Source organism: Theobroma cacao, chromosome 8 (genome assembly GCF_000208745.1).
Source record: "Theobroma cacao cultivar B97-61/B2 chromosome 8, Criollo_cocoa_genome_V2, whole genome shotgun sequence".
NCBI classification, from domain to species: Eukaryota; Viridiplantae; Streptophyta; class Magnoliopsida; order Malvales; family Malvaceae; genus Theobroma; species Theobroma cacao.
Window position 1 is genome coordinate 7,105,434 of NC_030857.1, and position 14,865 is coordinate 7,120,298.

Genomic DNA, 14,865 nt, shown 5'->3' on the forward strand with positions numbered 1-14,865 from the left:
TTTTCTTCAATTGTGAAAAACTCTCATATGGAAAATAGTTAAAAGGTGACTTATATAGTTAGGTTAAAATAACTTCAATTTTGCAATTAAGCCTTCAAAATTATAACACATTATAATATTGGGCCTATTACTTAATTAAACTCTTTTAATTAAGTCTTTAGAAATTAAAATCAAAATTAATTTCCTTTATATTTTTCAATCAAGGCTTTATAGTTATAACTATTTATAATTATGCCAAAACTTAATTAAACTCTTTTAATTAAGTTTATAGAAGTTAATTGCCTAGCATGTGATTTAAGTCTAATTTAAATCGTCATTCTCCCAATTTAATTCAAACGCAATCATTGTGTGTGACCTATTAGGTTTCCAACATGTTGGCAATGGAATTGATTAATGACTTAATTGATTAATATAAATTTCAATCAATTAATTTATAATCAATTTCATAGACCAAGATTGGCATCTAGCAATGCATCATGGCCACTCAATTGTTGGGAGAGTCAAAGGGTTCTTTGACAACCTTTCAATGTACAGTCTATCAGTGTAATTCATTTTCTCATTATATATCCTGGAGATGATAAGAGCTTGGTACAGTGTCTACTTTTATTGACCTCCATATTTGTTTATGCAATTATAGCATTAGCTTTATAGAGAGTTATGAAACCTTTTTCATAATCTCCATGTCGCATTGGCCAAAGACTTCAATAAGCTAATGTTAACAAAGAACTGATTCGATATGTCCTCTAAAACACTTGAGGTGATGATTCCTATATTGACCACTCATTTGCCTTCAAATGCTTCATACTATATCTAAAAGCATCCTGTTTTGGCATCCTTGGTTAGGCACCCGTAGGGATGAAATCAAAGTATAGCACTCCACATATAAGACAACCTAGTGTCTCAAGTCTAGGAAGTATTTACACGATTGACACATGAGAAGTATTGCATAGACACTAGAGTGTATTACCAAATGTACTTCTTATGACGGGTCATATTCAGTGAACTTGCTCTCTCAAGCAAACACCTATATTCTAGTTTCAAGTATCTCTATACTTTAATTTATGAGATCGATTGCTTACTTTCAAAGTAAAGAACATATAATATATCAGCCTCTAAGCGTCATTGATGTCTAGTCTCAATGATACATTGACCAGGAACATTTTGAGATTATGCTTTGATGTATAAGAATCTCATAACTGCAACCCATTACAGTTTCCTTGCAAGGCATATTAATCTCATGGACTTCATCCAATTAGACTTATAACTCATATAATTAATGTCTTATTGATGAAGGAAAACCTCTAATCATTCAACATGAATGATACTGTTGCATGATTGGAATCCAGCATTAACCAATCTCAATTGGCTATAGGGCTCATCCCAACAGACCAAGCATTGAACCATCGATTCTTCATTTGACTAGTCGAGTCACTAAACACACACAAGCTTCCTTGCTTACTTTGTATCTAGTTTTGCCAACACGTTTTATGGCCTTGTGTTTTGCATTCATTCATGAGTGTTGTTAGAGTCAAGCCTTTAGCTCCTAGAAGCGGCCATATTCTGTAATTATAGTACTTCAACATATACATGTTATGGGTCTATTAAGAACTTTTGTTCAACTTTACCTTATACATTACGAGAACCAAGCACTATACACCTTGGGATGAAAAATATAAATTAGTGCTTACAATCATTCATGTGGTAGAATGGTCAATACCTAAGACTTGCAAGTTGGCCACAAACGTCGAGGTGAGCTCCCACCATTGAGGATTTAGTTGATAGGCTTGAGACCCATCCTTTTTGAGGTCTTTATTACCAAATCCTTTTTTAAACTTTTAGTAAATAGATTCGTTAAATTTTCACAAAACCTCACATGACTTATAGTGACTATACCATCACTAATTCTTTGTCTTACAATGCTATGTTGAAGTCCAATATATCGACTTTTACCATTGTATGCTTGATTATATGCCTTTGATATAGTTGCTTCATTGTTACAATGTATCAAGATTGGTGTCGTTGGTTTAGGCCACAACGAAATTTCATAAAGTAAATCTCTCAACCTTTCTACTTCTTGGGTGGTAGATGCTAAAGCTATAAATTCAACCGTTATAGTGAAGTTTGCTTGACAAGATTGTTTCTTAGAATCCCAAGAAACAACACCCCCACCAATTGTAAAAATTCAACCAATTGTAGAAGTATGATCCGCTCTATTTGAATTCCAACTAGTATCTTGTATACCCTTCTAAAATTGAAGGAAAACCTGAATAACAAATGCCATAATTCTTTGTACTCTTGAAGTATCTTAGAACTCTATGAATAGCATATCAATGTTCTTTACTTGGATTACTTGTAAATTGACTTAGCATCCTAACCGCAAAAGCAATATTCGGCCTTGTACAGACTATAGCATACATTAGGCATTTAATCACCTTTGCATATTCATTTTGTGCTTTTGGCTTGTCGTTGTTAGGTATAAGCTTTAGATTAGAATCATAAGGTGTAGAGATTGACATACAATCTGACTTACCATATTTCATTACAATCTTTTCAATGTAATGAGATTGAGACAATGTTATGCCATTATTATTATTTTCATATCAAGAATAACATCTACCACACTTATACCTTTCATGTCAAAATTCTTTGACAAGAACCTTTTTTGTGTCTTCCATTGGTTCCAAAATTGCCACCAAAGATTAACATGTCATCTACTTATACACAAATGATGACACCTAGAACTTACTATAGACACATTTATCAGATTGATTGATCTTGTAACCATTAGCTAGTACAACCTTATCAAACTTTGATGCCATTGTCTTAGTGCTTATTCTAATCCATACAAGGACTTTACAAGTTCACACATATTCCCTTATTTTTTCCTCTATTGACATCATTGTACCTTAATGTATAATCAGAATATCAAATTAACATATAAAGGTATATGTTCACACGAGCATTATTGTATCTTTATTGCACAATAGGAATGCCATATGAACGATATTGAATATCTATATTACGCTATTGTGCCTTCGATGATAAAATGGGAATGCACCATATATCAAGATGTTAAATTTACATATTGGTACCATTATACTTTCATGTATAATAGGAATGCCACATGTCGCCCACTTATCACGTGGACCTTGATAGTATTTACATATTGGCATCATTATACCTTAATGTATAATAGGAATGCCACATGTCCACTTATCACATAAACCTTAATGGTATTTATATTTTAGCATCATTATACCTTAATGTATAATAGGAATGCCACATGCTCATGCCTTGTGTCTTCCATCACATAGACCTTCATCAACTCAAGATGGTTTACTTTAGGATATTTATCTTTCTCATTTTGTTTGTGACTTCATCTTGGTTACAACATTCTTCTTTTATTTGAAGATGATTACCAAGGTCTGCGAGAGACATTTTTTCTTTCTTAGTATCTTTCCATGATGGGAGAAGTATGTCAATCATAGAAGACACAATGATAACCTTACTCATATCAAAATCATATATGAATATAACAAAATCCTTCTTTCCAACCAATATATGTTTTCCATGTATATCAAATACAATATCATGCATATCAATTAAGGAAAGAAAACTTATCTTGTAATCTGATAAGGAACCATTTTGTCACATTCTTTGTCACCATCAAATCAATCCATCTTTTGCCAATAAATAAAGTTTCCTTATTCAAAGTGGTCTAGCTTGACGATGTTGGTGTATCACTTTTAAGAAAACTATTGAATTCCAACACAACAAAAAATAAGTTTTAAAATTGTTGGTGCAAATGGAGTTTAGATGGAATTCAAGAAACTGACAAAATTGATTTTAAGGCGGGCCTTTCAATAGACGTTATTTTTAAGATTTATTTCACCTCCATCACTCGGTATGCAAAGGGAAATAATGTGAATAGTCTTAGGGATACAATGAAGCCAACGTTTAACTTTGTCTTGCAGTTTATGAGAGTAGATCGCTAGATATACCCAAGGGTTTGCAAAGTTATTCGGCCTTAGAGCCTACTTTCTGCAGCAAGTAGATTATAAGGAATTTGGATGCTTTTGTAGTTGATGGGAACTTAAGTGTTTATGTTAATAAAACATAACACTTTTCTTACTTTTGATTTTTCTGCTATTGTTTTGTTTTAGATTTGATATATCAAAATGGTTGGCAACAAATCCTTTATATAGGCTTGCAAGTGTCTCTTTTTCAAAAACACAACCCTTTCATTAAGACACCATCCTTTCATTAAGACACCATTTTGTCTAAAAGACATTTTTACATTTTGCTATACATAATTTTTGGATAAAGATATTATTTCAATAATCATCTTATGAAAGGACAGCTATTCATTCTATAAAACATAATCTTTGAGTTATAATTTGAAACAATAACTTTTTATATTTAAACTTTTGAGTTATGATGTTTTTTTAATTTGTCTCATAACATTTGAATGTTATTTTACCAAAAGACATAACCATTCATATGAAAACTTGCTATAATCTAATAGTCACACTATGTCACTTTATATGACATAACTTTTGAGTTAAAATAACTTTTTATTATGTGACATAACTTTTGATTTTAAAAATATATCAATAATATTTTTATTAAAAATAATTAGTTATTCGGTATTTATAAAAATTTATTTAATGTATAATAAAATAAGTAATAAATGAATAAAAATTTATTTAAATTTTTTTAGAGTTGAGAAAATAAATTAGATTGGACAAAAGGAGGTGATAATATGTAAATAAACGATTTTTGTGGGCAAAAAGTAGTTGAAAAGAGCCGAATCCCATTAGTAAAATAACTTATGTAAATGTGGCAATTTGGGTTTTCCTTATTGGTCTTAGATCTACGTTGAGATTCTAAAAGGCCGAACCACAAATTGACTTGAATTGACCGCTTGCGATTTAGCTTACCCTTTTTGTCCCAAAACAACCGCCACCTGTCAGTTTGTCTCCACTGTCAACCGGAATCATCCCGTCTTAGATCCGACCCAACTAAAGAAACTGAACTACAGATAATAGTAAACTAAAACTCTTCTGTAGTCATTTTATTTTCAAAGTATAGTTTTTTTCTTTTAATAAATAAAACACGGATAAGACGAGAAGTTGCAGAGCAAAGCCAAAGTTTCGAAAAAGATTTTTCGATTTTTTTAGAGTTTCAATTTCAATTTCAATTTTCATCTCAGGTGAAGCTTCTTTATTCTTCTCTCTTCTTTTCTCATTTTAATTTTTCTCTTCAGAATTTGTTTTCTTTTGTTGTTTCTTGTTTGGGACTCGAGAAAATGTAGCGAGGGAAAAAGAGAGAGAGAAACAGAGTTGTTAAATAGTTTGAATTTCTTAACTTTTAAGATTAAAATGGTCAAAAATTTAGTAAATAGTGGATTTTAGTTCAATTACTTAGCTTAATTTGGTCGAAAGTTTTTGTGTTCCTCGTTTTTCGTGGAGCTGAAGGGCAGGGGATGGTTTGTTTTGAGTTCAATTTTCTTTTTGTTTTTTTCTTTGTTTTCTAGCTGCCTAATGGAGGCTTCTTACTGCTTTTTCTTGGATTTTTTGTTTAATCGGATGAGTTTCAAAGTGTTAATGGGATAGTCTGTGTGAATTTGAAAGATAATGCTGCTTTATTACAGTGAAACCCTAACTTTGTGGCGAAATGCTTGAAAAACTAGGGTTTTGTTCTGTTTTGTGAATTCTGGAGATGGTTGTTGAGGAGGGGACAAGCAATGGTGAAGGAGCAGAGTGTGGAAAGGTGGTTCAGTGCTTCAAGAGTGAACCAGTGAATAATGGGTTTGGATTTGAATTTGTGAATGATTCTGGTGATGGGAGTTCAGGGGCAAGTGAGAATTTTCGAACATATAAGAGGCGGAGACAGTTAAGGTCAAGTTCCAAGGTCAAAGTGCAGGTCGATCGAAGAGCTTCCACAGACCAGGTAGGTTTCTATAAATGTGTTATGTGTCTAATGTATGCTTGCAGTTGTAGATGTTAACTATTTTTCTTTGTTGTCCTAGTTAAATGTTGAGATGGGCTTACTATGTTTTTGTTTACCAATTCATGTTTCAAGATTTGTTGTTGCCTTTGAGTTTAAGATCTTAGTTGTGGTAGCTTTGGATTGTGGATGAAAAATAGTAACTTGTGTGCAATTGTATGGAATGCTCTGCATGTAGACCATCCTATGAGGAGAAGATCAGATTGGGTCATTGGGTACATAAAATACAAGCTCAAGCTATTGGGTTAACTTTAAAACTAGTGTGCATAGTATGACATAAATATGCAAGTTTCTGATGTCAAGAAATTTACAACAATGAATAGTTGTTACTTGATGATGGAATTTGAAAAGCCATGTGGTTTTTGGGGTGGTTTTGATGGTTGAGTGAAGGTGATTCTTTTCTAAATCTTTTTTACTTTGAGCAATGAGATTTTAGAAACTGTTTGCAAGAGAAATTGATTCTACAAATATTCTTAAAAATTGGCCTCATGTATAGTTCTCTAAGGCTTCATCAAGATGTTCTTGCGAAGGTTCCAGCATCAGACATAAATATGTCAAAATTTCTCTTATGTTACATTCAGAGTGTATTTCTTTCATATTTTGAGATGAAGGGGAGCCGATGTAATTGACAATTTTAATCCTGTATCACAAGGATAATTTGATAGTGATAGTCTTTTTGACAAGTTTAATGTTTTTATTGCTTATGTATCTAATATGTTTTATGAGAAAATATCTCTCCCTCCTGCATTGGAAATAAGTCACAGAGCATGACCAAATTCCTGTATTATGACTGCTAGCCACCTTTAGGTAACTAATGGATAATAAATAAGGAGAAGCTTTTGAATTTAGTGAAGTAAGATATGGTCGTACATGCCACCCTGCTGTTGAACACATGGATGCTGAAAATTCGAAAGCAAGATTTGATAATTTTTGCCATCCGACTGTGGTACACAAACATACATATTTGCATCTGTTCTTTAACAATGCAATTGATACTATGCAATGGATTATGTTGATTTACCATTTGATGTTATTTTATTGATTTTTGGTTGGTATATAGCATTTTGAGTAATTAAGAGTATTGTAAGTTTGTATTGGATGTGCTGTTGAATTTTTTCTTCTGTATGTGGCTTATGTCTGATACCTTCTGGAAAAATCATTTTACATGTGGCTGCTAGATCTTATGAATGTGAAGCTGGCATTTCCTTCATTAGGGTCAGTATTGTAAGAGAATTAATGAGGGAAATCTTGATTGTTAGGACAAGATGGACAGGAGTTGTTTGAACTTAAGATTTTATTTTCTTTTTTTGTTATATTAATGGGCTTAATTGTTTTACTCTCAAGTGCTTTTGCACATTCAAAGTTTAGGGGGCTGGTATGGTTAACTGATTTGTATTTAATTTATAACATATGTGTAGGTCTATGATTCATCTGGTTCAACTAATGCAAGGTGTATTTATTCTTTCTCATTGTGATTTGTCTAATTGAATTAGTGAAAGATGTACTTTTTTACTGTAATTGCCCCAATGTTCTGTTTGTGCTGACATGTTCTGGTCTTTGTTGTTCTTTAATGCAAAGAACATTTGGTTTCTTACAGACTGTAAAAGTACAGTTCAACATACTAATGGACGCTAATTATTATGTGCAGGTTCCTCTTGCTGAGACAAATCATTGTGCTTCTTTGAATGGTTCAAATGATCATCTACAGAGGCAGTGGAGAAATGTTGTATTGGAGCACATGCATCAGTTATTAAGTGGTGATGAAGGTGGTATACAACGTTGCATTCGAGATGCACTTTTATTTCATCCAGAAAATGGTTGTAATATGACAGCTAAGGTTTGTGCTGTTATCCAAACTCTGTAAGGTCTATGATGGCTTTCAGTGATCGTTTTTCTTGTCCATTTTCTTTATGATATATTGGAATTGTTGTTTTTCTGATTCTTCTACAGGAACCTGACGCTTCTCATGAAGGTAGACAGAAATGCTCTTTGCAAGCAGGGCGAATTCCTAATGGAAGTAAGCATACAGCTGAGGGGCTGGAGGGTGTGATATCTAATGGGTCTTTAAAAGAAAATTCTCAAACTACCACTGAGATGTGCCAGCGTGTTTTCTTTGATGTTATAATTTCTGAAAAGTTCACATCTCTGTGTAAGCTACTATTTGACAATTTCCAAGGGATCAAGGTTGACAGCCTTTTTCACTTAAGTGTCATAAATTCAAGGATGAAAAATGGAGTTTATGAGTGTTCACCTATGCTTTTCTCATCAGATATTCAGCAGGTAATTTATGTAACCATCTTTATTTGCATGCGTTGCTTGACTGAGCTTGCTTAGTTTAAAGATTAAAATGTTCCGCTGACAGCCTAGGTGTTTTTTTTTTCCTGAAAATCTAGATGTTGATAGGTCGAATAGCTTCATGCCATATTTTTTAGGTGTTTTTTTATTCTTATTTTCTAAAATTGTAGTGGCTTTTGGTATTTAATGAGTCACATGTATCAAATAGTTTCATCTTGAAGGACATTCTTTTAGATATTTTTCCTGTGTGGGCCTCCCTCGGTCTCATAATAGTTGTCTACTCAAATTGTTCTTTAAATTAATGTATTTATCTCCTTTTTTTTTGGTATTATACTTTAAAACAAGTGAAGAGTTCACTATTTAGTGTATTTTCAATGACAATGACTGTTGCAACTTTTAAAAAATGAATGAACAGACAGTTATAATGGAGTAGGGGGGGGGGGGGGGGGGGAAGGGGGAGAGTGGGGGGATAGTAAGTTGACTCTTGTGCCAAGAGCTGTAATTTAGATATATTTCCATCTAAGTCATACATAATTATGTGACTTCTAATCCTGTATTTCTTATGATGACTATGAGGAAAACACCTGAATTCATTCAACCTTCTTCTTAACCTCCACATACACACATGGTATACTCTGCAAGGGAGAGAGCTAAAAAGCAAAGGGCTATTCTTGGGACTTTGGAAGTTTTGGGAAGGAGAAAGAAATAAAGGAAGTTGAAAACCAGGAAGATTTCTTATAAATCTGAATTTCTCTTCTATTGAGTATTCTTAAAATCTTCGAAAGATTAAAATTATAAGCTCAATTTTAGGTTACATTTAGAGCTTTTGTTTTGTTACATTGTGGGCGCTGAGCTAGATGTTGTTAGATTCTATGATCACTTAATTTGTTTTCAGCAACCTCTGTGCTTGTTGTTTCTTTCTATAGTATATACTAGGAGTGAAGATGTACACTTCATCTACCACTCATTTGTTTTAGATTGGTGTGTACAACTACACCAATATTGAGAACATGGATGGATGTGGGACTTTAGATGAATTCTTAGATCAGTAGGGTCGTATATCTTCTTATCGTGGTGTCTTTGTTTTCAGAGTATTGTATTCTATTGAATGATCTGAGAATCTGCTATTTACTAACATAGGCTTTTTACTAACCCTGCTCAGATTGAAGTCTCAAATTAGAGGACCTTTTAGTTTTTTAAAGGCACTCTGTTACAATTGTAAGTACATTGATGATGAGCCCTTATTTTAACTATAGATAAAAGTAGAATTATCAGAGTTATCTTACCACTGTTTTCCATATAGAGTTTACCCACAAGGCTTTTTTAACATAGGAGGGCCAACGCCCCTTAACAGCAGCAACTAAACTAATCTAGGATAACTTATACCTAGTATGCCAACTAATAGAAAGAGACCTCAGCTCCTCAGGAATTTGGTATACTTGAACTCCTCTTGGCTGTGTCGGGCTTCCGTTAGTGAGCCAGTCTGCAATAAAATTTTTCTGCCTTGTAATATAGGAGAGTCTCCAGGAGTGGCTGGTGTTTAGGAGGTCTGTGAAGGCTTTTATGATAGGGAAGAGTGGATGTTTGCTTGATCATTAGAATGGATTTCAAGGAGTCTGATTCAATCTCCACTTGGTCAACTAGGCATTTGAACCTGACCTACCTCAGTGACGACAGTGGACTTGCCTTGACAATCATCATTTTCTCATTCTAGTCTCTCTTAGTTCTTTTCATTCCTACAACATGAATCAACTTGCTCTCGTACAGTTAAAATACTGCTTTTAGTTTCATTTATCTAACTGTGTTGATAGTTGTAAGGAGCTTAGCTGGAGGATTAGACCCTAGGAATTGCAAATCATGTTGATTGCTTAGATCTGGAGGTCTTAATAAGAAAGAAAGCTTAAAGTTGTTTATTTTATCTTTCTGAAAGAAAGTGAAATGTTGTTGATTCCCTTTGTATGCATAAGGTCTAATTCCTCAGTAGAATTGATGTTTGATATTCTCTCTTGTTTGTAGTAGATTGTGCTTGTGTATACATGGCACATTTGTTTCAAATTCTCTCTTGCTTTTCTGAATAATATAGGGTACTTGGCTTTTCCTTCATTTGCTGAGGATTCAATGCAATAGACATGCACAAGCTACATTAATCCTATTATGCTAGGTTTAGGGCCATACATTTTGAAACCAATGGTAGATGTTAAGTCCTCATGACATCAATTATGACAACCTTAGTTTTCATTCTTTCTTTGTGCGTCAAACAATTCTCTATTCCTGTTCTTCACTAGACCTAAGTTGCACATCTCCGTAGAACTTAACTCATTACATCTCTTATGGATACCTGATACCCTTGCAGTTCATTCTTTCTTCCTGCATCGATTATTCTTTTTGTCCCTGTGCTTCACTAGAATTAAATTGCAATCTTCAGACAATCTATGTCATTCTTAAGTTGCTCTCAAACCTTCTCATTCGATTTGTTTTTTTTTCCCATTAATAATTATGTGTCTTTTTGCAGGATTCTCAAAGCAGTGGAATATAATTTATATTGATATACATGCTACAATGTTAATCCAAATTTTGATGCGTTTTCTAAACTAATAAGAATGCTTGCGAAGTACCCAAAAAAAAAAATTGAAATGCTTGTTCCATGTAACATAGCCAGTTCTTTTTGTCATCACTTATTATATATGTATTTATCTTACCTAAATGACTCCTGTAGGTATGGAGAAAACTTCAAGACATAGGAACTGAAATTGTATCCCTTGCAAAGAGCCTCTCAAACATATCAAGCACTTCCTATAGTGAACAAGTGAGTTACTGAACATGCACTGTGCTACTCTAGCATGTTGAATTTTATAATTTGCTTATAAAATTTATTCCATTGATAATGAATATCATGTTATAATTTGTTTGTGATGCTTTTTCTTCGCCCTTTCAGGTTGGGTGTTCTCGTGGTGCTGTTGAAAAGGAGAATCATGAGGTAAACATTCATAAATTAAGTTATAGTATGCATTGGCATGCTTGTGTCAGCTGAATGCATAACCCTATCTTCAAATTTTAGTTATAGGTACATTCTAACTGTATGAGGTCGTTAGTATCAAAAAGAAAGAACTGTATTTGGTAGTTTAGGGTGCATTTGGTGCTTCAGAGTTTGGATAAAGTTGATTTAGGATAAGACTTTGAAATTTCACTGCTCTTATGTGTTAACTAATTTCAATGGAGGTCTTACATTGTCTAAAATTGATGGGTGTGTTTTAGGGTTCTCAAGTATAGATATTTTTTTCTTCATTGTGTGACTTAAAAAATTTTCAACTGGGCCTCTGTCACTTTAGTTTGCTTCGTTAAACACTCTAATGGTGTGGAAACTTTAGGAAACCTTTCTATCTGTCGCGCTGGGTAGTTGGTTGCCTTCTATCCTACTTGTATTGATATTATTTGGTGTGATCAGGCAGTTTCCTGCTGGTATCTAGTAGTCATATTCTGTTCTCCTGCTCTGCTATTTGAATATAGTATTTGTAGAGCATCTTGATGGGTATTTGAATTTATTATTTGTAGAGCATCTCGAGGGATGTCTGAATTAGTATTTGTAGAGCATCTTGATTTTTAAAGCTGTGAGGAGGATTCTGATCTGAACTGTTTCTTTAGCTTTTCATTTGTATTACATGCAAGAGAGCTCCATTTATATAAAAAGAAAGTGGTTTGAAAGTTGAATTCATCCGTGAGAAATGTTCTGAATTTTGTTCAATGAAAAACAGTTCTGTACTCGGGAACCAGAGTCTCTTGCTAAACTGGAGCAAACTGAAGCTTGTGGTGTGTATAAAGTTTGCACTTGCAGGCATTGTGGGGGGAAAGCAGATGGGAAGGATTGTTTAGTTTGTGATTCATGTGAGGAAATGTACCACGTTGCCTGTATTGAGCCTGCTGTGAAGGAGATTCCTCCAAGAAGTTGGTATTGTACCAGCTGTACTGCTAATGGAATGGGATCTCCACATGAGAACTGTGTGATATGTGAGAGATTGAATGCCTGCAGGACTCTTGTTGCTGATGAAAATCATAATGTAAATTGTAAAGTATTTAGTGAATTGGAGGAACATTCAAACTGTAGTGTCGATAATGGGCTTCAGTTATCACCAGGGAACAAACACCCGTGTGTTTGTAAAATTTGTGGAAGTGGCGTTGAAAAAGGTCAGAAGTTAAGGCGTTGCGAGCATCCCTACTGCCCCAATAAATATTATCATATGAGGTGCCTGACAAGGAAGCAGTTAAAATCATATAGTCCCCGCTGGTACTGCCCTTCTTGTCTGTGTAGAAATTGCCTCACTGACAAAGATGATGATAAGATTGTTTTATGTGATGGCTGTGATGCTGCTTACCACATTTATTGCATGAAACCCCCACGAACTTCAATTCCAAGAGGGAAGTGGTTTTGCAGAAAATGTGATGCTGGGATCCAGCGAATACGCAGAGCTAAAAGAGCATATCAGAATATGGAAAATAAGCTGAAAATGAAAGGCATAGGAGGCAAAATGGCATATGATAATCTGGAAATGAGTATGAATCAAAAAGACACAGAGGAGTCAGATAAAAGTAGAGGTGGAGTGGACATGCTTCTAACTGCAGCTAATACTCTAAGCTGCGAGGAGAAGTTGGCTGCCATACAGATGAAGAGTTAGAAAGAGACTTGCGATTGGAGGACATGAGGAGATTCAAATTTCATGGTAAATGCATTTGATTTTGTATGGGTAACTCAAGAGCAACAACTTATTTTCACTTCATTTTTTCGGCTGGGAAACAAGATATATTTTGGTAGGTTGTAAACTTCTAGATTTTGTTGGCATTTGGATACAGAGATCTGAGCAAGACATGATTCTGAAGGCTGTATATTTTTGGTTTGGCACTGCCAAATACTTGATGTGTAGTACTTTGGTCCCTGCTTGATGAAGGGGATGGGGGAATCATCCACTAACAGAGGGGGTGTGAAGTAATGTTAGTTTGTACTATTGAGAATACGTAGTTCAGACTTTAGAGGAGGTTATCAGAAGCAATTGTTTCTCAGCAATGTTGTATAATGTGGAGAAAGCTCTGACCAAACAAACCTGTTTTTAACCATGAAAAGTCAAGGATAACTTTCCGTTTTACTTGTGCATTTTGATGCATCATTTTTCCTTCCTCACTAGGGTAGTTTGCTGGCTGGCTCTCATATACCCCCAACCCCCCCCCTTTTCCTTTTTAATTAATTGGAGAATCCCATTGAAACAGGTTCTGGATTTGTAACCTATATAATTCCTCCATGTTGGCTTCTCACACAATAAATATATAATACTTGCGTTAAAGCTTTATATTTTCTGGTCATTTAAGGAAAAAGTTTGTATTCAATTATTTTCAAGTGGTTATGCTTAGGGGAAAAAGATGAGAAATCCATTATAAACCTGTTTATTTTTTTTTTAAAAAATGTAAAAACGTGACAAATTTGGGTGGGATGAAAGGAAGAAGAACATTTAACAATCTGCAGAATTACCTTTCAAAAAACACAATTTGCAGCATTCGGAGATGATATTACTAATTTCCAACATTGATGCGTAGTAGCAGTATCTTTTATTTTTATAATATTTAGCAATTACTGCCCCTCTCCTCTCAGTAGGCAAGGGATAGGATACGGTATCAACAAAACTCAGCATACATCACTTCACCACACCATCGATTCAAGTTTGACTCAGCATACATTACTCTACCATAGCATTAATTCAAGTTTAACTCAGCATACCAGCATACATTACCCTATCATAGCATTAATTCAAGTTTAACTCAGCATGCATCACTTTACCATAGCATTAACTCAAGTATGTTGAGGACGCAAAGCAAAGCAAGGCTGAGTTTTGATCCTATGGACTTGGTTATGTGAGGGTTACCACATTATCTCTAACATGATTTAATCATAATCGCAAAATTCAACTCAAGTCAGTTTTATTAGAAAAAAAAAATTAATTTACTAAAGTGATATATTTAAAATAATTTCTATTTATTTATTATAAGTTAGGATTTCGTAGTTGTGATTTTCATAGTAACTCCCTTGAAACTAAGTCTGTGAGATCAAAAATCAAGACTGAATATGAAATTGGAAGGCAAAATCAAATACTAGGAGACTTTAAGTAAACCAATGACTAGATCTCCAATAAGAAAAAAAAAATAAATAAAAAAGGTTATATTGTGCCTCAAAATAATTAGGGGCAATTTGCTTCCCTTTTAATTTTAGTACAATTACGTAAAACTATATCATAAATTAAAATAATGTAAATCCAGTAATGAATGTAATTTGATTGTCAATATTCAAGCGGTTACTTTGCAATCTCATTTCTATCAGTGCCTAGATTGCTTGTAAGGGGATTGATCAAAAATGAAGAGGGGAACACTGTTTAGCTTGGGAGCTTAGTCGGCTATTGATTTTTGCAGGCAATCCTTTATGTGACAGTACTGCTTACGTTTCAATAATCCTGTGGGGTGGGACTGCTACGCTCAGGACAGGACTGTACAAATGCTATTACGAAAGGCCGTAGTTGTTCTCGA

The 14,865-nt window shown here is 34.1% G+C and overlaps 1 protein-coding gene across 1 annotated transcript; it reads left to right on the top strand.

The window, feature by feature from the left end:
* Positions 5,097-13,642, top strand: LOC18592428 (methyl-CpG-binding domain-containing protein 9). Its single transcript, XM_007019179.2, has 7 exons — positions 5,097-5,212; positions 5,693-5,952; positions 7,658-7,846; positions 7,960-8,289; positions 11,021-11,110; positions 11,240-11,281; positions 12,057-13,642. Exons 2-7 carry the CDS (start codon positions 5,722-5,724, stop codon positions 12,972-12,974), a joined length of 1,800 nt encoding a protein of 599 aa, XP_007019241.2. The 5' UTR covers positions 5,097-5,212; positions 5,693-5,721; the 3' UTR covers positions 12,975-13,642.